The 24,678-nt window shown below is 53.2% G+C and overlaps 1 protein-coding gene across 1 annotated transcript in view; it reads right to left on the reverse strand.

The window, feature by feature from the left end:
* Nucleotides 1-5,930: 5,930 nt before the first annotated feature.
* The window catches only part of PLXNA2 (plexin A2), a 203,130-nt gene continuing 184,382 nt past the window's right edge, over nucleotides 5,931-24,678 (reverse strand). The window contains exons 18-32 of the mRNA XM_031438650.2: nucleotides 23,536-23,775; nucleotides 22,761-22,904; nucleotides 22,244-22,478; nucleotides 21,221-21,363; nucleotides 20,241-20,509; nucleotides 18,248-18,314; nucleotides 17,904-18,050; nucleotides 17,635-17,794; nucleotides 17,175-17,278; nucleotides 13,435-13,534; nucleotides 12,245-12,435; nucleotides 10,794-10,963; nucleotides 8,105-8,317; nucleotides 7,114-7,264; nucleotides 5,931-6,431 (exon numbers count right to left, since the gene is read on the reverse strand). Coding sequence (XP_031294510.2) covers nucleotides 6,336-6,431; nucleotides 7,114-7,264; nucleotides 8,105-8,317; nucleotides 10,794-10,963; nucleotides 12,245-12,435; nucleotides 13,435-13,534; nucleotides 17,175-17,278; nucleotides 17,635-17,794; nucleotides 17,904-18,050; nucleotides 18,248-18,314; nucleotides 20,241-20,509; nucleotides 21,221-21,363; nucleotides 22,244-22,478; nucleotides 22,761-22,904; nucleotides 23,536-23,775 — 2,430 coding nt within the window. The 3' untranslated portion in view covers nucleotides 5,931-6,335. The remainder of the gene's footprint in view (nucleotides 6,432-7,113; nucleotides 7,265-8,104; nucleotides 8,318-10,793; nucleotides 10,964-12,244; nucleotides 12,436-13,434; nucleotides 13,535-17,174; nucleotides 17,279-17,634; nucleotides 17,795-17,903; nucleotides 18,051-18,247; nucleotides 18,315-20,240; nucleotides 20,510-21,220; nucleotides 21,364-22,243; nucleotides 22,479-22,760; nucleotides 22,905-23,535; nucleotides 23,776-24,678) is intronic.

The raw sequence follows: 24,678 nt of genomic DNA on the forward strand, positions 1-24,678 counted from the left end.
TCTCGGCTCTTTGGGGTGTTGTGTTTGCATTTTTCTCACCCTCAGGACCAGCATTTGCATCTCTCCAGTCTCTCAGGGAACAAGCATGCGCGCGTGCGTGCGTGTGTGTGTGTGTGTTTGTGTGTGTGTAGGCACCAACACCAAGCTGCAGAGTAGGCACTGAAATATCTTCACAGGAAATATCTCTCTGAATCCACGGTAATTCTACAACTCTAGCACACACGAGATTTATCAACATGCACTCGTTTGTATGATTTTGCTTTTTGAGTCCCAGGCCCCCTTCTTACACGTGCCGGCTGTCCATGTAAGCCTGGGCCGACCTTGACAGCAGGGTCTCCTCAGACTGGAGGCACGCTGAAGGCAGAGGCTGTCCCTGCTGTGAGACTGGAGGCTGTCTGAGGGCGAGAGCGGCACCCCATCCTTCAGGAGCCTCTAGTCTCAGTGCTGGGTATGAGGCTGTGGGCCCAGAACACAGTTCTGACCTCATTATCCTGAAGGGAGACGGCTGGTTTTCTGGTGCACTCCACTGAGATGTCAGATCGACAGCTTATCCACACTGGCTCCTTTTAGCAGCTGAGAGTAGATGTGTCTCCCACACACTTTTGGGAAAAATAGACAAATGGAGGCACGGTGAGAGGAGGGGGCATGGCACCCTCAGGCCAAACCTCAATTCCCTGCCTCTAGGCCTCGTTGCCTCTGGATGCCAGGTCAGCCCCAAATTGCTTTTATTTTATTTTATCCAGGCCAGAGCCCACCCACCCCCTCCCCGGAGCTGGATCTAAAGGCGCACAGTATCTGGCATCTTCCCCTTGACTCACCCTTAACCCCTCAACTGAAAATAAAAGAAAAACAACCACAAAACCCTTCCATGGCACGTCTGAGACATTCCTTTTTCAGAATCCTTGTGATCTTCACAGCCTGAAAGGCTGAGAGCACCCTGCCTTTCTTATTTATTATTTCCTCCCCCAGCACTTAGGACAATGCCACGCCGTGGTAGGTGCTTACAGTTTTTAATACAAATCAATGAATGTAATTTTGGGGAAAGTCTGGTGGTGGATCTCCTCCGTCTGAGACCTCAGTCACCCCTAAGAAAGCACCTCAACCCAAGGTTTTTGCACCATCAGCTTCTTGTTGGAGAAAAGCGATATTCTGGGTCTTGGGACTAGGGGGCAGTGTTCATCTATTGGTACAAGCCGGAGCGTGTGTGTGTCTGTGTGTGTGTGTGTGTGTGTGTGGTGCTGACTGGACATTATTAAGCTCTGGCTCCAGAGAGAATTTTAGAAGTCCCTCGGAACAACTTAGCTCAACTTCCTGTGAGTCCCCTGCTTCTTAAATACACCTGTGAAATGTTATTCTGCAGATATGCAACTGAACAATCAGGTTTATTTGAAGATTTATGTTTTTTTTAATCCAGTAAACTTTATTTATATATAACAACAGTACAAATTGTGTCCTTGGCTTGCAAAATAGGAGTGTTTCATATTTACAATAGGTACACAATAATATATTAGAATAACCAAAAAAACCCCATTTTATTGGAATATCTTAAATACGTAATTTTCTTACAGCTTTTAATCCACAACACCTGTAAAAACAACAAAACCAGACAACTATCATTCTATTTCCTTAAAAATAGATATAATACAGATTCCAGTGTGTCAAGAAGAGTGGGTTTGGGTAGGAGAAATTGAGGGGAGAGGCAGGTGGGCTCAGGCCCCTGGTCCCCTGGTACAGAGAGCTCGTCCCTCACTCCCTGACACATGCAGGAATATCGGCTCTGTGTGGGGCAGACTGTGTTCTGTTATGTTCTCCACCTGTGACGCCAACACGGAGAGCAAATGAAGCCAGAGTCAGAGCCTCGACTGGAGCTCAGACGATGCCTCCCGTCCCCCTTGAGGTGAGGACAGGAGGAGTGGGCCGCACGCGGCCAGGATAGAAGGTGGAACCCTGTGAGGTGAGGGGAACGAGACGGGGGTGTCCACGAAAGGCGGAGACTCTCCAGTTTGCTCATGGGACTGAGGCCCTGTCTCCCAGGACCTCCCGGCTACCAGGGGTGAAACCTGATCTGTCCGCCCTGGCGTCCCCGAGCCCCAGATGGTTAAATGTCGCTCTTAAGGAAACCAGATGAAAGGAAAGATGGAAGAGAGACTGGAGTGATGAAGAGGTTGCTGCCATCTTCTCCCAGCTTGTTCCTGAGACAAGGCACCAGAAGGCCCTCAGCGTCATCTCCCGAGTCTCTCCGTGGGATCTGCTTCCACAGTCCTGCGTCCACGGTGCCCCTTTGCATTTTCTCACCCACAGAGTCTGAGTTCTCTCCTGCTCCTGGCCAGGCCTCAGGAACCTCAGGCATGACACAGCGTGGCTGGGGACAGCGGCCTCCCCCGGAGCAGCCGCCGGCTCAGGACTGACTGGCTGCGGGTTACCGGGCGCAGCTGTGGCTGGAGGGATGCACGTGGAGACTGAGCAGCCAGAGGCTGTCAGACATCCTCTGTTTGTTCTGCTCAGACCCTTCCAGTCCGGCTCCCCATCCACTGCTTCTGCTTCATGCTCAGCAGAGCCAGGGACCTCGACAGCTATTTCTTGACCTCTTTTGGTGGAAATAAAGGAAGATCAGGAGCTCGGGCGGCAGGGATGTGCCACCAGAGGAGATGGTGGCAGTGGGAGCGAGAGAGGCTCTCATGGCTAGAGGACTGTCCCCAGAATGAGGTAAGGCAGCTGGGTTGTTCGGCTTTCTTCTTCTGGCTCCCTTTGCTACAGAACTTGGTGCCCTCTGCAGGTCCAGGAGGAGGGCTGTTGGGCTAAGTTGGTGGCAGGAACCAGCAGCCCGAAGGATGAGAATTTGCTGGAAGAAGGCCCTTCCTGGTCTGGTTCATTGCAGTTTCTCAGCACCTGGAGCAAGGCCTAGCAAATAGCGTTAGCTCACGAAGGTTCCCGGAAAGGATGGAGATAAGAAATCACTTCCTCGCACGAGAGAAGTTTATAGCTGATCTGTGCTCTTAATGACCGAACTTGTCATGGCAGGAGGGGAGCTCTCGGCCGGGAGGTGGATCAGGAGTGGTGCTGGGAGATGCGCCGTGGGGAGCGGCAGAGCCCAAGCACAGAAGCACCTGGCCCCGTGCCGAGGGTCGGAAGCAGCAGCAGCAGGCCAGCCGGAGGGACTCGCTCCACCACAGCGGACACGGCCATCTCCATCTTGTCCATGAATGCTCTGTCTGGCCGAGCACATCTCTGGGGTGATTTTCCTTGACCTTTTCCAGAGAACGGTCTCTTGTGCAGATCAGTGCAACAAAACAAAGTCAGATCAGCCTTCGAGAGAGAATTCCCTCCCTGCCTCCTTCCAAGATGGATGACTTCACGTGGGGATGGGTTGCCAATTTACTGCCTTCCTTACACAGGGTCCAAATATCCTCAAATTGGATAATGGGGAGGAGAGAGGCCAGCTAACTCCCTCTCCTCTCAGCACAGGGCGCGGATTCTTGGTGACCCCCAGCCAAGAGTTGGTGGAGGAGGAACAGGTGAGAAGTCAGAGTTGAGTCCAGTCAAGTTTTCCTTTATCTAAATCCCCTCCTCAGGGAGGCCCCTGTGCCACGTCCTTTTCCAGCCCACACTTCCCAACTCTTTCATGGAATCTGGGAAATGTGGCCAAGCCTCTTACGCCTGCTGCCTCTCCCCTCCACTCTGCAAGTGGCCATCCTCCCATCATTCTCCCACTCCCTAAAAAGCTTCGGGGAAGCATCCCCTGCTTCAAGGAGGCAGTGAATGGCCATTAAAAGTCTTTGCTGGAGACACCTAGGTAGATGTCTAGCGGTACGGGTTGGGAAGATGCAGCTGAGATGTCTAACTTGCTTTTGCTTCTTGGTGGAGCAAAACCCAGGTGCCAGTCTGAGCAGTGGTGTAATCAGAAAACCTTCATTCAGAGCTCAGAAGGAAAATGAGGGGGCTGCCCTCTTCTGTGGCTAGCGCAAGTCCCCTGCTCACATTCCTTTTGTCTGTGTCTCCTCTCCTTTCATTGTCATACATCGTAGGCTCTGAGCTGATGAGCTTTGGGTGCTACGAAGGGCAAACACTTTGGCTTAGTGCAGAAGGCCAGTCATTAGCATTTCTTTCAGGCTATAAATAGGGCTGAGAGAAACTTTAACAGAAGTGGATTATCAGAAGAAAGTGGCGTTGGCATGTCTGGTTGTGAATTACAATGAAAACAGCGCATTTCCTGAGTATTTTGCTGAATGCTTTTCTCTTCCCATTTGTCAGCTGCATTCAGGCAAGAAACTGGAGCTGAGGCGACTGGGCGATGTCTGCTGTGTGGTGAGCACAGTGATCCAAAGCCACACGCCAGCGACAGAAGCCAGCCCTCAGAGCTCCCCTTCCCCTGGCCCTTTCCTGGGACTCCAATGTGGTCAGCAGAGGCTTTGGAAATAGGAATTGTTTGGAGGTAAATCAGGGCACAGAGGAGCTGCAGCCCCAAGTTAATTGCAGAGGAAATGACCCTGGTCTGGTCTCTCTGGGGTAGCTGGTCCAGTTTCCCAGCACGTTAGGCAGCCCCTTGTACAGCAGAAGGTGGGGAGGAGAGGCTGGCCCTCCCCTGCTGCCCCGCCTCCCATCCCTTTGCCTTTCTCTTGTTCTCCTTCCCACTCACTCCGATGCTGCCTGCAGAGAGGTTGGGGCTGGCTGCTTGGATCCTGGCCAGCATGGGAGGCCTGGAATCTCTGGTGGCTGTCTGGTCACCAGGGTCCTGCACCAACGGAGGCTCCTCCCCCTGGTTGCCTCCCACGGGCTTCCATGGGGCCTCAGGACCAGGACGTGGAGCTTTGGTCTCTTGGTTTGGAAACTACGCTCAGGAGGGTTGGTCATCCATGGATTTAGATGTCAGCAGGAGAGAGAGACGCCCAGTGAGAAGCCGCCCACTTGTCCTTTAAATTCACAAGGACACGTGAGAGGCGGAAAGAGAGGCAGAAGAAGAGTCACGTGGGGATGCCACGGCCACTCCTACTGAGGCCAGTGCTCGGGCGATCAGGAGCTTCCACAGAGGAAAGAGCGAAGGGTGGTCCCTCCCCTCTAGGCACGAGAGAACAAAAGCACAACAACAAATACTGCAGCTTCTTGAACCTATGCTCTTCAAGTATTGCTGGCTGTAAACAGTGTTTGATTTTTGTTTCCTTTTTAATTGCAAGAAACCACTGGCGGATCGGATTGCAGTGGAAACCCAAGCCAGACACTCAGGTCTCCACATCAGCTCCTGGATGGAACCTCCTGGAGGCCTGGAGGCCCTTTCCCCAGGGTGCCTGCTGTCTGACAGTGATGGATGTGAGGCCTTGCTGCCCAGGGGCCAGGCATCCAGCTTGGGAGAGGCCCCCCTCTTCCCCCACGTCCGGTAGTCACTTGAGGGAAACCAGAAGGAAAAGTACCAAAATCAATTCCTCATTCGTTGAGGTTTGGGATTAAATGAAACAAAAACAAACAAACAAACAAACAAACAAACAAAAAACAGTAGCAAAAAGTATTGGTACTCTGCAGACACATATTTTCCCTGGAGACGAGAATATACAGGTGTGTGTGTGTGTAAAGCTCGGTTTCCAGTCAGCCAGGTGGGGTGCTCGAGGACTTGGCCGTGTGTGCAAGCATCCGTCCTTCCCCAGCTCTTCTGGTTGCCAGCATCGTTCTGGGTCTCGCTGGCCTCTCTTCTGGTGAAGTGTTTGGTGTCAACTTGTGCTCATTCTTCTCTCCTCACTTTTTTTTTTTTTTTAAATTTCAAGGGAAAAGAAACAATCCGTTTCCCTCCAGTTTCTCTCAGCATCACTTTGCAGCTTTTTTCCATCACTGGGAAACAGGAGTTATAGGAGGAAGGAGGGATGATGGGAGGGGGTGGGGGGTGGAGAAGGAAGGGGGACAGAAACCAGAATTAAACAAAAGGTGGACGGGATGAACAGGGAGGCTTTTTGTTTTGTTTTATTTCCGGTTTTCCTTTTTCTTAAAAAAAATTAAATAAAGTTCTCATTATTTCCCCAATATACATCAAGTGAGTTTTCATGCAAAGCAGCAGTCACAGAGGCAGAACCATGCCAAGTCCGTGCCTCTCAGCTTGAAGAACCACCTTCTTCGCGCCCCTGCTTCCCTCTCGCTCTCGCCATCGGTGGGTGACGCCCGTGGTCTCTCCTGGCGGAACTGGCTGTGATGAAACTTGGCTGGCGTGGGGAGAGGGGCCCTACCCTCTCCCCAGGATGGGGTCTCAGGGGACAGCAAGCTTTGGGGCCTGGCCCCCTTCACTTGTCCTTCCGAGACGCCCGGTGTGACAGCATTCACGGGTCCCTCTTCCCAGGAACAGGAGGCTCCATCTCTCAGCTCTCAATGGACATGGCATTTATGAGCTGTTCCACCTTGTACGCCAGCCGCTGTCTCCGGGCCTGCTCGTCCTGCTCTAGTGCCCCGATGAGCTAAGGAACAAAAGCAAAGGAGGGGCCGGGTCAGGGCTCGGCAGAGAAGAGGCTGTTTTCCAGAATCCTATCTGCCTTTCCATTCTGCCCTAATGAACGTAACCTTAAATGATGTAAATGGTTAACTGAATATATGTACCTATGTATGTATGTTTGCATGCATGCTTGTAAGTGTACCTCTAAAGTCTTTAAAACATTTGGCAGATAGGAAGTGCTATGTAAGCATTTGATATTATTGTTACTGCTACTATTTTCAGGTACGATGCTAGTGCATGACTTGTGAATTCTTTCAAATTGTCCTCTTCAGGCTGTATTCATGTGAAGGTCCACCTGTCCATCTGAAATGTAACTGAGGCATCTGCCCAAGTGCAAAGAACAGTCTGATTCCTTGTTTAAGAAGGAATGAAATTAATCGTACACTTTGAACTGAAAAATACTATCATTAAAAGTGCAATTGATTGCACTAGCAAAGAGGGCAAGACAGCAGAAGGTGTAAGAAAGAACAGGATGAATCAGGAGAGGTTAGGCTGCCTCCTAAAGGAATGGTGATGATTTTTTGACTCCACAAATGCGTTTTCTGAATTACCCTACGTTGCTTTTATTTAAGGGTGGAGCTCCGCTTTCTGTGTAACCTCCTTGCTCCCTGCTTGCAGGTTTCTGTCCCTTCAGGGCCCTGTCTCACCTCTTCGCTGTACTTGCTGACGTAGGAGTAGATCTCATTGAGGGCACTCAGCATGTTGAACTCCACGGCGTGCAGGCGGGACTGCTCGGCGAGGTAGGCATTCATGTCTTGGTCACTGATGGCGGGGAGCTTGGCGATGTCTGCGTAGTATCTGCCACAGAGAGGACAGGCTCCCTTGGTGGGGACTCAGCAAATATTTGCCTGCACCTACCCTGGCCCCAAGCCCCTTGAGAGCATGAGTGTCCTCAGTTGCTCCTGTCTTTCTATTGTCTTCTGATGTAGTTTCCTCTGGCTTCTTGCCTCAAGCTGAGCTTGGAGTCTGGAGACTGGTTCTTCCTAAGGCCAGAGTTTCTTCAGGAGATTTCATCTAACTTTGAGCTCCCATCTGCAGTGATCCCCCAGTGTGGTTAAAAAAGCCCAGATTCTGACCAGACTCCTTGTATTCAAATTCCAGTTCTGCTATCTGCTAGCTGTGTGACCTTGGGTAAGTTACTTTGCCTCTCTGTGCTTCAGTTTCCTCATCAGTAAAATGGGGATGGTAATAATACCTACTTCACTACTCTGTTGGATATTTTAATGAGATGCTACATACATCATCTTTATCACAGTGCTGGGTACTTAGCCTGTGTTCCATAAATGGTCTAAATGGTAATTAGTTGGGAGAGGGTATAGCTCAGTGGCAGAGTGCATGCTTAGCAGGCACGAGGTCCTGGGTTCAATCCCCAGTACCTCCAGTAAAATAGATAAATAAAAACTGAATTACCTTCCCTCCTCCCAAAAAATTGAAAGAAAAATGGTAATTAGAATAAGGATCTGACTTCAAGGATATAAAGCTCCCCTCCTTTCCCCAAGCAGGAACTTTGGATAAGGGAGAAAAAGTCAAGCAGGAGGTCCCGAAGGTACCGCAAACAAGGTTTTGAATCCTTGGTCAGTAAAGCCCAGAGGAGGGGAGGAAACAGGGCCACGGGCCTGTCCTGACGGTGCGACTGACCTCTCCACCCAGCTCTTGTAGCTGGGGATGTCCTTGGCATAGAGCAGCTTGTTGGAAGGGGAGTCCTTGCCCAGCCGGTGCTCAGAGGTTGAGCACGAGTCCATGAAGGTCTGGGCCACCACGGAGAGGCAGGCGTCCGTGATGCTGCCCTTGTGGATGTCAAACACGAACTGCGGGTTCTTGATCACGTTCACCCAGAAGCGCAGCGGGAGGCTGTGGGAAAGGCAGAGCAGACTCTGAGGATGGGCCTGGCTGTGCCCTGATGCTGTCCACTTGAATTCCCCCGACAAATGCGAAATTCTCCCTCCGAAGGGTGAGAGAGTGAAAGCACAGAGGAATGGTCCAGCCAGGGCTGCTGACCTAGCCTCAGCCGTTACCGACCCTGGGAGAAAAGGAGAGGTCCTGTTGCAGCCTATCGGGGTGCTGACCCCATTTCCTGACAACTGAGAGGTGGGCGTGGGGGCCTCGGGTCCCTCCTGGCGGTCTTTTCCCAAGGCCTCTGTGCCCCCAGGAAAGCCCAAGTACAGAAGGCTGCACAATTTTCTCAGGGCTTCCAACAAAGCCCCCAGAGCCCCTTGCCAGTGCCCAGGGCCGTTGTCCGGAAGGATGCAGTGGCCGCCCCAGCAGGCCTGAGAGCCGCACAAAGGCCGCCACCTGTGCTCCCCGCCCAGTCCGGCCGCCCCGCCGCTTCCCAGCGCTGGCCCGGCCCGGCTGGGCTGAGGCGCGGGCTCCCCTGGGGACAGAGCTTTCACGACTCTCCCCAGGGCTTTCTCGGCTCTGGGCAGGGGCAGAGGGAGAAGAGGGGGCCATTGTTGGCATACAGGAATGGCTCAGAGCTTTTCCCACCCCAAGAAGGACAGATCAGTCGTTAGGAGAGTTCTTTCTGCGACCCAGGAATTTATAATCAGAGCAGAATGCGTTTTCTCTGCTCCTTAGGCCGGGAGGATAAGCCCATTTGCTCCCCTTCAAAACCAGACCAGCTGCAGAATTCTGTTGCCTTTTCCAACTCAGCCTTCCCCTCCAGCTGCCTTCGGGGACTTAACTGTTTTGGTTCCTCTGCGGAGTGAGCTCTGTCCCCTGGCTTGTCCTTGGGGCTTGAGGTGTTAACCTCTCCTCTCCATTTCCTCATCTTCTCTTGACTCTCCTGGACCCCAAACTTTCCCAAATGTCTCAGTTCGTGCCAAGTCTTGGGAAAGGCCAGCTTTGCCCACTCCAAGCTTTTCCATTATGATTTCTGCTTGTCTTCCCAAGTGCAGTGGGACCTACTCACTTTCCTTAACCTGAGGGGAGCGGCCTGGGCTGAGAGGTAACCTTTCTCTTCCACCCTCCCCTTCCTCCTGCAGCTTTGGAAGTTTCTAATATTCTTTCATTGGACATGAGGTATTTGAGGTCTGGCTAAGGGGACTCTCCCCACAAATCCAAGGCAGGGCATTTCATGACCTGGGCCTGATCAGCAACAGAATGAACAGAGATGGGGACAGTCCAGAACTTTCTCGATTTCTTTGAAGTTGCCGCTCCCAGCGCTAGGTGGGGGATCCTCTGAAGTGAAGGGAACAGCCTCGGCCCTGGGAATGCAGACGAAGGGCCTGTGTCCCAGTGACGTGCACTGGGGGCTCCTCACCCCATGACCACCGGAGTCCCTCCATTTCCCTCCACTGTGATCAAAGCAGCAGGCTTTGGAGGGCTTGGCAACCACAACACCCCGGAAAGACAGGGCTATATGGGGTTTGGAGTTGAGTTTTTCTTAAGTGTTTTGCTGGTTGCTAGGATTTTTGATTCCCAAATAACAGCCGGGGCCCATCTGTGCCGGCACTGTTTTCTGAGGAGATCGCTGACTCCAGACAGCTGTGTGGGCTGCCTGCCCAACCCACATGCCTGGACCGCCTCTCTCCCCTCTCTGTGCTCTTTCCTGAAGGAAGGTTTTTGACTCCTGCTCCCGGCCAGGCCCTGTCTGACCTGAAAGCCAGTCTTTAGCTGGGTCTGTGGTCCAGGTTCAAAACCCAGGAGAGAGAAGCCTTGTGCGAGGAGCCTTCGGGAGCTGTTCCCCCCCTGCTGGGTCTGGCTGCCTTAGGGGAGGGAGCTGCGCCTGCAGGACATCCCGCCTGCTGCTTCCTGAAAGCCAAGGCGCTGGGGGTAATGACGTGGCCTTAAGGGATCAGGTTTGCAATGACATCCTCGTAGTTGGTGGGCTCAAGTCTATAGCAGGTGCAAGCTCTCTCCCAGCGCTGGCCCACCTCCCCAGGGGTCTAAGTTTAAGTCAGGGCTTCCCTGCGTCAGGAAGTGCCTTGGATTCTGCCCTGCTCAGATTGCCCCACGCTGCCTTGCTTTGAGGCTCTGCTGCTCGGTCTCAGAAGTGGCTCTTTGTGGAGGTTCCCCCAGCATCCTTTCCTGAGAACCAGAAGTCACAGTCAGGGAGGAGGCGCTTCCTGGGGAATGGCCTCAGCCTGAAAGTGTGTGTGCTTCCTGATGCCGGTCCTATGCCAGGTAGGCCCCACTTGGCGCTGGCAGCCTGGGGACCACGTTGGCTCCGTGGAGCATATGTGCGCTATTTATCTTAGGAGCCTTGGGTTACCCAGCCACAGCCGAGAAAGGGCTGCCCCCATCTCCCTGGTCCTTACTGGTCCCCACCCCCCACAGCTTGCGACCTCCCCAGGCTGCAGCTCCCCCTGGGCTCCCCGAGGGGGTTTACCAGTTGCTTTTCCAGGTGTGCCGCACATCTGTGTCATGAATGCTGTGTCTGTCTGCCTGCTCATCCAGGAAATCGAACATGTACTTGATGGCCAGGGGGAGAGCGCTGCCCCGGTGCACAGTGCTGAACAAGGTCTCAAACAAGTCGTCCACGAACTTCTGCAGGGTGCCCTGGGGGAGGGGAGAGTATGAGGTGGGGGCGGGGGGGCAGGCAGCAGACGGGTGGACCAGATGGTGCCTTGGACCGATCCTGCCTTGGAAACGTGTCTGCGACGCCAGGCTGTACAGACGGCACGGTAGGGGTGGGGAGGGGACTGCCGGGGTGTTGGGGAGGTGGCAGGGACCAAATGGGCTGCAGATTCCCCCAACCTGCAGCCATGGGCCACATTTCTGCCTGTGTCTGTGCCAGGTGTTTGACAGGAAGACAGCAAGTGCTCTGAGCCCAGGTCTCCTGAAGGGCTCAGGCTGGAAGCGAGGGTATCTGCAGAACAGCATGGAGGATGGAGACCCTCCTGGCAGAAGCAGGGCAGGACCTCGGAGGCTCAGACAGGAGGGTGTGAAAGGGCTTACCACATGAGTGTCCTGGGATCAGCTGTTTGGAGTGGGGACTGTGGGTGAAGGGTCCAGACCCAAGAATGTTCAGGTACTGCCTGACCACAGGGCCTTGGAGGCTACCTGGGGCAGGGACAAGGCTGGGCCTGGGGCCCACAGTTTGCAGGTTCAAGGAATACCTCTGAAGGTCAGGAAAATATCCAACCTTTTTGGTGTCTCTTTGTTGGACTCTTATTAGCATATTACTCAAAGCAAAATTGGAGACGTAATCTGATGGTGTATTTCTGTGGCACATCTGAGAGCTGAGCCTGAGATGTCACTGTCTTAGAATTTCAGTGGCATTTTTGTGGGGTCAGTGGGGGAGAGTCCTGGCAAATAAGGGCCGTAGGACTGTCACACTTACAGGTATATCTGTTCTCTGCTAGGGAAGCTAGAAGTTGGATTTAGATCACAGCTTCCAGCATTTGGGGGTAGATGACACAGGACAGGGAAGGGGAAGCCATCTCTGGGGTTACTGGAAGGACCAGGCCTTCATGCTTTTCCCATCGTGGCCAGAAAGTGGGTAGAAAAGGCAATGATGGGGAAGCTGGCATATCTGTCCATCTAAAACCAATTAAAACATCCCAGTATGTTCCTAAGGGGTATGAGACCCAGAGGCAAGAAAGCCAGTCCTCTGAGGAGCCATGGTGGTCCCGAGAAGTGGACGAGGGGGAAAGATATCACTGTGATTTTCGCCAAAGGGTAAGGCACAGCAGTGGTCTGGGCTAGGACCTAGACCTGCTTGTCCAAAAGGGTCTCCTTGAAGGACAGACTCCATGATGTCTTTCCTGTGGCGGGGGTTCAAGGGCCAGGACATACCCCTCCAAGGGGCCCTCCCTGGCTGGGCAGAGCAGGAATTACCTTGGTGGCCAGTAGCCGTGTCAGGTAGATCTCTGACACCATCTTACTGCCCCGGTCCCCCTCCTTCTGGTCGCCATGGTCGTGGTTCTTCACCAGATGCCACACCTTGACCCCGCTCTCTAGGTCCGGGGTGATCATGGGGGCCCGAGACCGCAGGCTGTCGGGACTGCCCGTGTACCTGAAGGAGGAGTCTGAGGAGAAGGGGGCGGTGGAGGCGTGTGAGCGACAAATGTCATCATCCTGGCTTGTAGAATCCTTCTAGAGTCCCTGCTGGCCTGGCCAGCTGCACTCACTGAATAAACCAGTCTCACTTGGAAGGGGACCCTTGGGGCTTCATATCTGGTGGGTTATTTTAGAGATCCTTGGTTGGCACCAGGACAGCCTGAAAATTTTTTGTAAAAAGAGGATTTAGAAATTCTGCGAACTGGAGTGGCCCTTGGGAATCTGGGAGTCCCTCATTCCCTGATGCTTCCAGCAAGAAACGGTCAGTAGGTTAAAATGCCAACCGGATATTCTCATCGGGGCTTTGATAAAAATCTGGACACTAAGGAGACGTGGGGGGTCATGTTCTTCTCGGGAGTTAATGGGTTCCTTCTTACTTGGGGCTTAGAATATGGAATTGCTCGAGCCCTTTTTAGAGATGCTGGCTTCAGTCCCAAGGGGTCCTTTAGCTGGACAGCCCAAAGCCTTAGTGCCTACACAGGACCAGAAAAAAACAAGTAAGAGAGAGTGAAGCACCACGACCTCATTGCCCAGAGGGCACTGGTGGCCCGAGCACTCCCAGGGGTGGAAAGGCCAGGATGGCCAGTTTATTGCCCAAGTTGGGACACTCCTGAGAGTAAACGGGGGCACTGTTAATAACTCAGCCAGGACTATAGGCATGAACTGGGACTGAGATATGCGAGCCCCCCATCCAGGAGCCTCCTTGGTTCTGGGCTCTTGAAACTCCCACATCAGACTTGAACTATCAAAGGGAGGGTTCATGGTGCCACCTGCTGCCACGGCCCTGAGTTGACAGGATGCTCCAGGGATGACTGGACTAGGGAGAAAGGGAAACGAATGAGCAAAGGCCCTTGACTGGAGGCTGGCAGCAGCGTGGGCCTCCGGCTGTGGGAAGGGACAGTGAGCAGTCCTCAGTAGTCACAGAGGATTCCACTCCAAGCCGCCCAGGCTGCCTTCCGGGTCCTCACCGTATCTGCTGATGGACGTCCGGGAGATGCTGGCGGAGGCAGGGATGTTGTAGGAGGAGGTCTGTTTGGGGACCAGAGCCACCACCGATCTGTCTGACACCTGAGAAGGGTACAAAAGGTCCAGTGTGGGTGAATGTAGTATCTTGGGAAATTAAGCAGTCAAGTACTTCTAGAAGGTTATTGAATAGGGGTGGGAAGAGCGTAAGGAGTTCAGGAATACTAGAAATAACAATTCCTGCTGTTCAACATGGTAGCAACTCGCCACCGGTTGCTAATGTTGCAATGTGGTTAGTCCAGAGTGAGATCCACGCTAAGTGTCTGAACTCAGGTGTGGTGTAAATGTACAGTATACACTGGGTTTCAATGACTTAGTGTGCATAAACGTATACAAACTATCTCATTGATAGTTTTTATATTGATCACATGACTAAATAACAATTATTTTAGATCAGTTGTGTTAAAACGTTGTTAATATTACTCTCACCTGTTTATTTTTAACTTTTAAATGTGACTAGTGAAAAATCTCAAGTTATACGTATGGCTTGCGTTATATTTCTATTAGAGATGGGGTAGCCTGGCCTGTCTTCAACCCTGTGAGTTACATACAATTATCCCCATTTTACAGATGAGCAAAGTGAAGCATCGACAGGCTAAGCGACATCTTCAAGGTCACCCACTAAACACACAGTAGAGCCGAAATTTCTCACCAGGTCTGTCAGGCTCCAGAGTGATGATGTCCTCAGTGCCTTTTAATCTGGGATTTTATTTCAAGACACACTGGTCTGAAGCCCATTTCCCCTCTTGGCTCTGATTTCTCTCTGGCCTAGGTCCTTGTAATGGCCGGGCCACCTAGAGGAGTTTCCCCACAGGGCAGCTGTTCTTGGGGAGTCAGAGAGGAAGATGGTATCTTGCTGATCCTCTGTGAGGGTGGCCGGGCTCAGGACCCAGACTGCAGGGAAAGGGCTGATAAATGAGGAGCCATACTGAAGACATTTGGGGCCATTTTGATTTAAGATTACCCTCCATCCAATAAAAACGGAGAATCCCCAGAATTGTGGCGATCCAATTAAACCCCTAACGCAGAGGGAATAAAACAGCTATAATAATGTTATGGGCCATAAAACATTCCTATTAAACCATTTTTTATTTTAACAATTTTTATGAACTTTATAAGTTTGATTTATAGCTGCACCAGTCGTAAAACCATCTTTCTGGGTCTTAAATTGTCAGTCCCTCTCTCCCACCAAAAAAGAATTAAATGTTGGGAAGTCCAACTATAAATGAACATTAGTGCTAACGAGATTCCCTGATAGCCAGTTTTTAGTAGTGGTGTTTAATTTCACCCTCCCCATAAATCTGTGGGAGCCCGGGAAGTTTTTAAAAATCTCTTTGTTAATTAAGACTATGCAGATTTTCTCCTGTCGGAGCTCCAGGGACCTTTGACTCCAGGGAGGGTAACAAGAGGGTGATGTTTTGACTTGATGGCATAAAGCTGCAGGGTCTGGTGCTCTTCACAATGTCTGGAATGTGCCAATGCACCGTGACTTTCCAGCTGGGGCAGCTCCCCGGCATGCAGGCCGTGTGCACCACCAGCACCAGGTCTGGAACGGAGCGGGGGCTCTCCTTGCAACTGACAGCCTAAAAATGATACCTGAAAGGCTGGCAGGGGCAGGGGTCTATTCTCCCGGGGAGAACAGATTGCATTATCATTTATGGTTTAGTGTCACTTCCAGGGAGATTCACAAGGTGACTGGAATGACCACAGTTCAGCTGAATTCCAGCTCTCGTCACTAAATCTCTCTTGTCCTCAGTCCCCAGTCTTTCTCTTGACCAAATCTGTGGTCAAGATGCCTGGCTGGGTCTGACCTTGCCTCTGCCACTTACTAGCTGTGTGACTTCAGGGAAGTCACTCAACCTCTCTGTGCCTCAGCTATCTCACTTGTCAGAGGGGATGATAATCACATCTAGGTCTGCTGTGAGGATTAAAGGAGTTAGGGCGCGTAACGGCTGGGCGCAGTGCCTGGTGCCGGGCGTCACGCAGTTAAGTGCCGTTATTACTGTTATGATCATCATCGTCATCATCACCGTCTCCCAAATGGAAGAATAATCCCTGCTGTCCCCTGTCACTCAGGGCTAGCGTGCGGGAAGCGCCTTGTACTCGGTGAAGCTCAGTAAATATTTGAAGAATGAGTGAATACATGAATGATAAATGACATGAGGGAATTGAAAGTGCTTTGTAGGATGAGCACTGTAAGAACAGAAGATTCCATTCTTCTGATTGGGAGTCATAGGACGGACAGCCCAGTAGCAAGCTTTTGGGCACCAAAGACAGAGGAGGGAGGCCCTATTCCTGCCCTGGAGATACTTCCGATTTGGGGGCGTAAGGCTATTTGCTTTTGCACTTTCTTCTTTGGTTCGAATTGGTTCATTACAACTATTCTACAGGATGCATTAAGCAAGGTGTGAAGAGGGGGTGGGGGTGGAATCAGCAGAGCATGATTACAGCTACCGTGGAGTGGAGGTGGTCTACATCCTGGGTGTCTCACCTGTGGGTCCTAATCCTTCCAACTACCTTCCAAAGTCCGGGTTATATCTCCATTTACTGATGAGGACCCCAAGGTTCAGGGTTCCAGTGACATCACCAGTGAGTGGGGAAGCAGGGGTTTACACACAGCTTGCAAAGCCTTTTCTCTTCCCACTATACCACACTCATTCCATTCAGGGTGGGGGTCCAGACAGGGTGTCAGCAGGGGAATGCAGGCCAGTAAGGGGGTGGAGCCTACAGAAGAGCGATCAGGGTTTCCTCAGTGCCCCTAACTTCCTCTATGCCCCTGCTGGCAGTTAGGACCCCCAGCGTTCTGGTTGTTAGCAACTTGGTGCTTGAGAACCCAGCCTGCCAGCCCGTCTGCACCCTTCCCGCGTGACACAGGGACAGAGGGCGGCGTTATTAATCAGGCAATACCACAGAGTCCCGCAGCCCGAGGCGCTTCCTCTGGTTCGTTTAATTTCCCTCGGTGTCTCTCATTTCCAGCTTCTGTTTTAGTATTTTTCCTGAATTCCAACCAACCTACCTGTGCTTAATCTTACAGAGACCCCCAGCTATGAGTGGCTACATGGGAGGTGAGGGTGGGTGGGAACAGATTCCTCTTGGATCTTTTGTTCTTTTTCTGGTATTTTTTTCTGGACTGTTCATTCAATGTGTCTGCCAGTGTGCTAAATGCTCTACCTACTATATTCAATCTATTCCACACAACTTTATGGGACAGGGATTATTATTAACCCCATTTTACAGATGAGAAGAATGAGAACGTAAGTAACTTCCCCAAGGATACCAGCTAGTAAGTAACAGAACGCAAGACCCAATTCCCTGCTTCGTTGCAGGTGAGAAGTGTAAGCCAAAGCTGTGTTAGTAGGAAGTCGGAGAGAAAGAACAGACACCTATGCAGCTGTCCTGAAAGATGCAATTTTTCTGCAGGTGTAGAGCTACACTCTGTACAGGGTAGGGATGTCTAGCCTTACCCCAGTTTCTCCGGGTGAGTCTGGACTGTTTTTGACAACATCCCCCAGTAATTCTAATTAGTAGCTGGGTCTGAGAATCACTGTCACTGAGCATCACTCAGGGAGGAGGAGGAGAGGGGAGATAAGGGCGCCCTTTTGGGGCTTTGAGGGCCTGAGAGTACACCTTGTGGGGAGGGACATTCTGCGGGGGCACAGGTCACCAGCACAAAGCCCTGCCCCACCTGGTAGTGCATCAGCGTGTTGAGCCTCTTCCAGTCGCCCTCGATCTTGGTGGTGATGTCCTCGTCCTGCAGCACGACCCGGGCAATCCGGCCTTGGCGCCACTCTGGGTGGACAGGGTGGTGCAGAAGCAGTGTGAGGGGTGGCGGCCACAAGCCAGGACCGCCCAGTAGTGCCTCCTCTAGGGGCCTGGTAACCCTGGCCCCCTCAAGTCTATCAGTGCAACCACAGTGCTTAAGACGTCCAGGGCTCCGTGGGGTCAAGCCAACTGCGAGAAGCACGGGCCTCCCTAGGAGCGGCCACATCTGAGCAGGCGGTGCCCTGGGAGAAGGATTTCACGTGGCCCCACCCCCAGGAGGGGCCGTCTGTGGGCGGGGCTTCACGACTTCCCATCCCACCCCGTCCCGTGGTGCAGACGCCCTCCTAGAGGGGCCGCTCCCACTCCAAGGCCAGGCCTCCTACCCAAGTCCATGTCCACAGCCCTCGGCCGCTGGGAGTAGGGCACGTTCTTGTAGATGGCGTCGAGGATCTTCTCCTTGACCTGAGTGATGGTGTCACAGTTTAACACCTTCACTGGGATCTCTGGACTGTTCTCGTTGTCGGGGTTGACGCAGTTCAGGATCTACAAGTGGCGACAGAGAGGGAGCCCTCAGACTGGCTTTGGGGTCAGAGGACGGAGCGCGGATCAGAGGCAGGAGACTGGTGTTGCCCCCGGGCTTCCGGCCCCTCACCAGCGTCTTGTACTCGATCTGCTGCCGGATGAGCTTGTCCTCGCTCAGGGAGTAGCGGGCCTCGCCCGTGATGGCATCGATGGGGCCCTTCTCCATCTGCTGCTTGATGGCGCAGTACAGCATGAAGAGCGGCTCCCCGGCGCACTCCTGCGGGCACAGGCAGGGCGTGGGCGGCGGGGCACCAGCCTCCTTCTCGCCCTCTCCTGACCCTGCTCCCAGGCCCGCTTGGCTTTGGAGCAGCTGGCCAGGTAGGTCCTTTTCCTGAGGAGGTCCCCATGCAGCCCTGATGGCCTGCCCCGCAACTGGCTCTCAGCTCCCGGCCCCCATCTCACTCCAATTCTCACCTTCAGAAACTTATGCAGGAGGAAGGCAAACCAATTGGTCAGCATCTTCTCAGCCACAGACTCTGTCCTGGGGAGGGGCAGAGGGATGAGGGGCAGTCCTTTATGGAGGAATCTCAGAGGCGGTGACTAGCTTGTGGCATGGGCTATGGCCCAAGAGAACGAGGGCAGGAAAGAACACACAGGGTTGGGAGCCAGGACACTGTGTCCTGGCCCAACTCTTATCAATCACCTGAAGTGAGACCTTGGACCAGAGGAGTATTCTTTCTGGGCCTCAGTTTCCTGTGACAATGGAGTGGTACTACAGGTCTGCAGTTACAGGTGCCAAGTACCCCATCCCCCAGAACTATAAAGGACGGGTTCTCCCTACTCTCTGCTGGCTTCAGGCTGATACATAGCATTTCTCTGTCCCTCCGGGATTTCCTGCATGTCTGAACATGTCTGAATACTTTATGTAGCATATCCAGAAGGTCCCTGGTACCTGCCCTCCAAATACTCAGAGTCAGACTGCCTGGGTTCAAATCCTGGCTCTGCTGCATACTGGCTGTGTGATCTTGAGTGAGTCATTTCCCCTCTCTGGGTTCAGTTTCTCCATCTCTAAATGGGGATAATAGTAACAATCATCACCATCATCATCTACCCCACAGGGTAGTTGTCAGGGTTGAATGGGTTAATATACGTAAAGTGCTAAGAATAGCCCCTGATACGTGATAGCCAGTCACCATTGCTGTCCTGTGGGGTTGTGTATCCCAGTCCCTCAGGTGCAGAGTGGTGTGTGGAAGTGTTTGGCTGCTAGGGGATACGCTTCTGAAAGCACTGCCCCTTCCCCCAGCACCCCTCCACCCCGCGCCATCCCAGGCTGTAGATCTAGGGACTTGGAAAGGAACAAAGCGGCTGTGACAGACCCTCAGGGATGGGAATGCTGGGGGGGTATTTTAACTCCCTGCACGTGGTGCAGATTATACCCTCTGGTTGCAGTAAATTCCAGGCACTTGCCAGGGCTGCTCTGAGTCCGGGTTTGGGAGAGAGAGACAAAGGCAGAAGAAATTGTAGCTTTCTCCCCTGGCCCCTCCCAGCACCCTCTCCCTGCATTGTGCCTGCGATTAGCTCTAATTTAAATACAACAGCTCTTAATGATAGTTTCTAATGCTCAGATTGGCAGAATTGGGGCTCAGTACTCATAAAACAAAGCCATTCTTCCTCCCATCTCACCCCACGTGGGGTCTGGAAGCCTGAGACCTTGCCAGGAGGAGGCTACGGAGAAGGCAATGGAATGGAGGTTGTGGGTTCCACTCCCCGAGGCCTCCGGAGAGGGAGGTCTGGGGGGTTGGATGCCAAGGTCTCTGACCCTCTTCCCTGCCAGGACAGTGGCAACTGGGGAGGGGGCATGTGGTAGATACTGGTGATTCAGATCCAGGAAGCTGGGCGCTGAAGGGAGAGGCTGTACCATATCTCTAGCCTGGCGCTGCCCAACGGAACCCCCACGATGGTGCAATGGTTTCTACCTGTGCTTCCAATATGGTGGCCACCACGAGGCAACTGAACACGTGGAGTGTCTAGTGCGATGGAGGAAATGAATTTTACACTTTATTTCATTGAATGAATAGCCAGAGGTGCTACCGTGTTGGACAGCACAGCTCTAAACGCAGCTCTAGACTGTGAGACAGGTGTTCCTGGTGTCATTCTTGTTCACGAGAAAACTAAACAGCAGAGAGGCCACACCACTGACCCAAGGTCACACGATCAGCTGGTGGCAGAGCTGGGGTTCCAGCTGAATTAGGTGCTGAGGGCTGTGCTCCTGCACCGCGCTCAGCACCTGCAGGCACTGCATGGCCGCCCGGGCTGAAGGAAGATGAGACTGTGGGAAGTGCGGGGATACAGGCCTCTCTGGCAAGGGATGCTCTCTCACGCTGCTCAGGGGACCCGCTCTAACTGGCTCCGTGTCCCTGTGCAGATGCCAGCCGCCTCCCCACCCCACCCCCGGCGTGGGACAGACCTCCGGAGAAGCAGCTTGGGGTGGTTCTTGTTCTCCAGGTTCTTGTCGATGAGGTCGGAGAGCAGCTGCTTGAGGACGTCGGTGGCGTACTCCAGGCGGCCCTGCAGGCCGGTCATGATGAGAGAGGCCACATTGCCGCGGTCGCGCATGGAGAAGCTGCGCTGCAGCTCCAGCGTGCGGATGAAGGTCAGCAGGAACACCTTGTTGTTGATGAGCTGGGCGAAGAGCTTCAGGGCCTTCTCCACGTGCTGCTGCCCGTTGCCCTGCACCTAGGGTGGGGGTGATGGGCGCAGCCTTAGAGGACAGGCCTCCAGCTCTCCCTGAGGGTCTTGGCTGGTGGCGATACCAGCTAGAGGACTCTCTCCAGGACACCTGTAACTGCCCCACCCCATCTCCCCCACCCACGGCGATGTAGCAATGGCTGGTCTCTGAGGTCTGCAGCCTGCTCTGACCTCCCATTCGGTAGAGAGTTTTGGGCTCCAGGTAGAGTCCTCAGAGAGGATGCGGGCCATCCATCTGATTTTCCCAAGGACACAGCACAGTAGAAGATACCCCATCAGACTAGCTCGGTTTACAAGTTTCTTCTTAATCTCCTCTGCCTTGATTTATTATCTTTAGTAAAACAAACTGGGAAATGAACAAACAAACCTCACATAATCATACGTCTTTCCTTAAGCCACATTAAATCCATTTGGAAATGGGGCAGAATCTTAGTTAATTAATTCAATCATTAATTAAAAAATGACAAACAATCAGCTTTCCCCTGGAATCATCCCAAAAAGTCTAGGTGCGTCCCCCACCCCCGCCTTGGCTGTGGTCTTCCTGGTCAGAAATATCCCTGTTGCGGTGAGGTTGTTACAAGCTATTTCTCCTCCTCACTCTTGACCTTCCTCTGAGCTGCTGGGCCCCCCTGGCATTTACTAGGAAACCCAGGCCCTGAGTCTCCCCGGGGCAGCTGGGCAAAAAGAGGCAGGCGTTACCTCCAGCTCACGCAGGACGGGATGGTCCTCGATGCCAGGGAATAGGACACGCATGGCATAGGTCCGATAGTCAAGGTAGGGGATTCCTGAACGGTCCAGGTCGCTGGTCAGCTCATTGATGTCTGTCTGGAGCTCAGCAAAAGCTGTGAAAGTGCAGTGGAGCCAGGGAGGCTCAGAGGGGAACCCAGGCAGGGGAGGAGAAAGGCAAGAGGAGACCTAACCTCCAGACCCTGGGCCAGCAGGGCCTCCCCTTAGTGGCAGGCATTCCCACTCCTGATGCCCTCCCAGCTCGTCCCCAGCCCTGGCACAGGGAGGGGCCGTTGCCCACTTTTCCCCAGCCTGGCTCTTCCTTTCGTCCAGCAGAGGGCTTGTTCTGATCTCGAGGTTTGCAGCAAAAAGGAGCAATGTTTGGATTCCTAATTGAGATGTTTACTCAGAGAGTCCTCCGGGTCCTCAGCCCGAGGGGACACCAGGTACACTGGTCACCTGGCAGCGGTGGTTGCTTGGGAGATGGAAGGAAACAATCTCACTCCCTCTCATGCCCACAGCCCCGGATGCCAGCAAGTGGCCTTCAGAGCCTCAGCCTGCAGCGCTGGCGGAACACACCCTGGGGGGGGGGGGGGTTGGAGGGAGGGGAGGTGTTCTCCTGCCCTTCCTGCTGCTTCGAAGGCAGCCAGGTGACAGAAGCCAACACTCCCACATGGGGATCTAGAATCTGAGGCAACAGGGCCAGGGAGGCTCGGACTGTGGGGAGTCTGAGGCCCCGAGAGGGAGAGGAGGCTGCCAGATTGTGGGATGAGTTAGGGCACAGGGGGACAGAATAATGGGATCAGGCCTGGGGATTCTTGTTAGGACTTCTCTGGCCCTGAGTGCAAAGGAAGCTTCCAGGAAAACAGAAGTCAAAGTGGAGCATAAGTGCTTGGGGTGGAAGAGATGGAGTAAAGGTGAGACCTGTTTAGGGAGGTGGGTAATACGGCTGGTGAGGAAGGGGGTGCCTGGAAGCCAGGGCGTGCCCCCGCTTACCTTCCTTACACTCCAGAGCCACCCGGGACTCCAGGTTGTCCATCTGCATTTGGAGCCGCTTGAGGGTGAGGTCGTTCTCGCGAGACTTGCGCTTGTAGGCGATGAGGACGATGATGACGATGATGAGCAGGAGGCTGCCGCCCGCCGCGATGCTGACGATGGCGGGCAGGGTCAGCAAGCTGTCTGAGATGACGCTCACCGAGCCGGGCGAGAACACCATCCCGCCCACGTGGACCTGTGCACGGCACACACACACACTGGAGAGCCCCGGCGTGCCGTCCCATCATGATCATTTCAGAACGGACGCGAGAGGCTACAACCGCACAGTGCAGCTTGGATTCAATACAACTTCCTGCTTACTACCCGCCTTTCTTGCCTGGAGTTCTTAACTTCTACCCATTTTACTATAGGACATGGGGAGGGGGAGATGTGGAGGAGGTGGAAGAGCCTTTCTTTACGACAGATCACACAGGTGTGGTGAGGAGGGAGGGAAGTAATGAGAAGAGGGTTCACTCACCATGACCTTGTGCTGCCCGGTGAGGTTAGGAGGCTCGCACAGGAGCTGTGTCTCGGACACGGTGACGGCGCACGGGGTCTCTCCAATCAGCACCGTGTAGTTGAGTTTGGCACCTCCAGAGGCAGGAGGGCAGAGGTTTTTGCCCTGTAGATAACAGCAATCTTAATAGAGCTAATTGACACATGGACACAGAAATTAACTGCCTATTTAAAGAGAGATTAAAGAGATGGCGTAAGGGCGGCAACGCAAAACCCGAGGCATGACTCCACGGTAGGTGTTTGGAGAGGAATTCTAACAGCCACAATGTAGAGGGAAAAAGAGAAAACATAAAAGAGGAGAGAATAAAAGGGAGGGAAAGAGTGGGAAAGAGAGGAAGGGGATATAAAACAGTAAACAAGCAACAGTTTGGGGGAGGACGCAGGGGATATGAGCGATAGTGGAGTAGCACACACTTGGACAGATGGTACCTGGGGACCACGACCCCTTGACATTTGGGTACAATTTACTGTGGCTACGGATAGGTCAATAAAGGACACAAACCACTGCTGGACTTTTGGGTCCCAAAGCTCACAAGAACACATGGAAATACTCTACAGTGTTTCTTGAGAATCCCAAGATATGTCACTTGATGGGTCAATATCTATAACCAAGCCCCCTTCACAGGGAGATGACAGCTACTTGAGTCCACGTGAGTTGAAGGCAGGAGAGACCAGGCTGGGAGAGGGGTGCTCTCACCAGCCCCATGCGTGGGACGCACTCTGTCCTGCACTCCTACCTTTAGAATGATGGGGGATCCTGGCTTTTGATCCAAGACTCCGGTGGGGCTGAGCAGTTCAAAGGTTGGGTTGGGGTAGTAGATGAACTTAGTGTCGTTGTAAATCAGCAAGGACTGGACGTTGTTGAAGACAAATCCAAACTCATCCGGCCGTTCCACGGTGTCCAGGCCGGGCCGGTAGTCCGTGGTCAGGGAGGGTGCCAGGCAGGTCAGGGTGGTGGTGTTGACAACTTTACACACCTAAGAGGCCCAAAGCGCAGCAATCAAACCCTGAGCAGGTGATGCCCGGGGTCAGGCTGCTGCCCTCCCCGCCCTCCGCCTGCTTTGGCCGGTCCCCACTGGGCCACTTGCTGTCTCCGTTAGATATGAGCCCTCGAGGAAAAGGGCTGTGAAATTTGTTTTCATTATTGTTGTTGTTGTTGGGAAGGGGATGCATTTGAACTTCATTCATTCACCAACATTGAGTGAGCATCTACTCTGTGCCAGGCGCTGTGCTAGGAATGGGGCCATCAGTGAAAGAGTTCCAGTCTAGGGGAGAGACAAACGATTCAGCAGGCATGACCGTGCAGTCCGGGCAGGGGGCCGGGAGCACAGTAGGGGCACCGGCGCTGGGAAACGCACTGGCGGGGGTGAGAAGCACCTGAGGGGAAAAGAGCCAGGGGCGGTGAGGGTGTCTGTGAGTGTGCACGAGTGTGTGTGTGAGCCTGCGTGGCCTGAAGCAGGGGGAGGGGGACTTGTGGGAGCCTTCCCTTGGAAGAGATGGATGAAGTTTAATCTGAAGAATGTGTGGGGCTTAACCTAGATGAGGGGGATGGTAGGGGATCAAGTCCCAGGCCGAGGAAACAGCAGCAAAGGCATGGGCGTGAGGGAGCATGGATGTCTGAGCAAAAGGGACAGAAGCAGTGTCCTCTGTGTGTTTGTGTGTATGTGTGTGGTGGGAAGAAGGAAGTTGTGCACGATGAGCACTTTGCCAGCACATAGTAGGTGTTTAGTTAATGTTTATTGAATACAGTGATGGATGAAAAGGGTCCTTCTCCTCCTTAAATGTTCTAGTCAGGACCTCCCTCTTCTCCAGCCAAGTGCCCCCTAACTCTACATGGGGTTATAACCTTGGTATTGACACTGAGTTCATGATGTCTTTTC

This window comes from Camelus dromedarius, chromosome 21 (assembly GCF_036321535.1).
Source record: "Camelus dromedarius isolate mCamDro1 chromosome 21, mCamDro1.pat, whole genome shotgun sequence".
NCBI lineage: Eukaryota > Metazoa > Chordata > Mammalia > Artiodactyla > Camelidae > Camelus > Camelus dromedarius.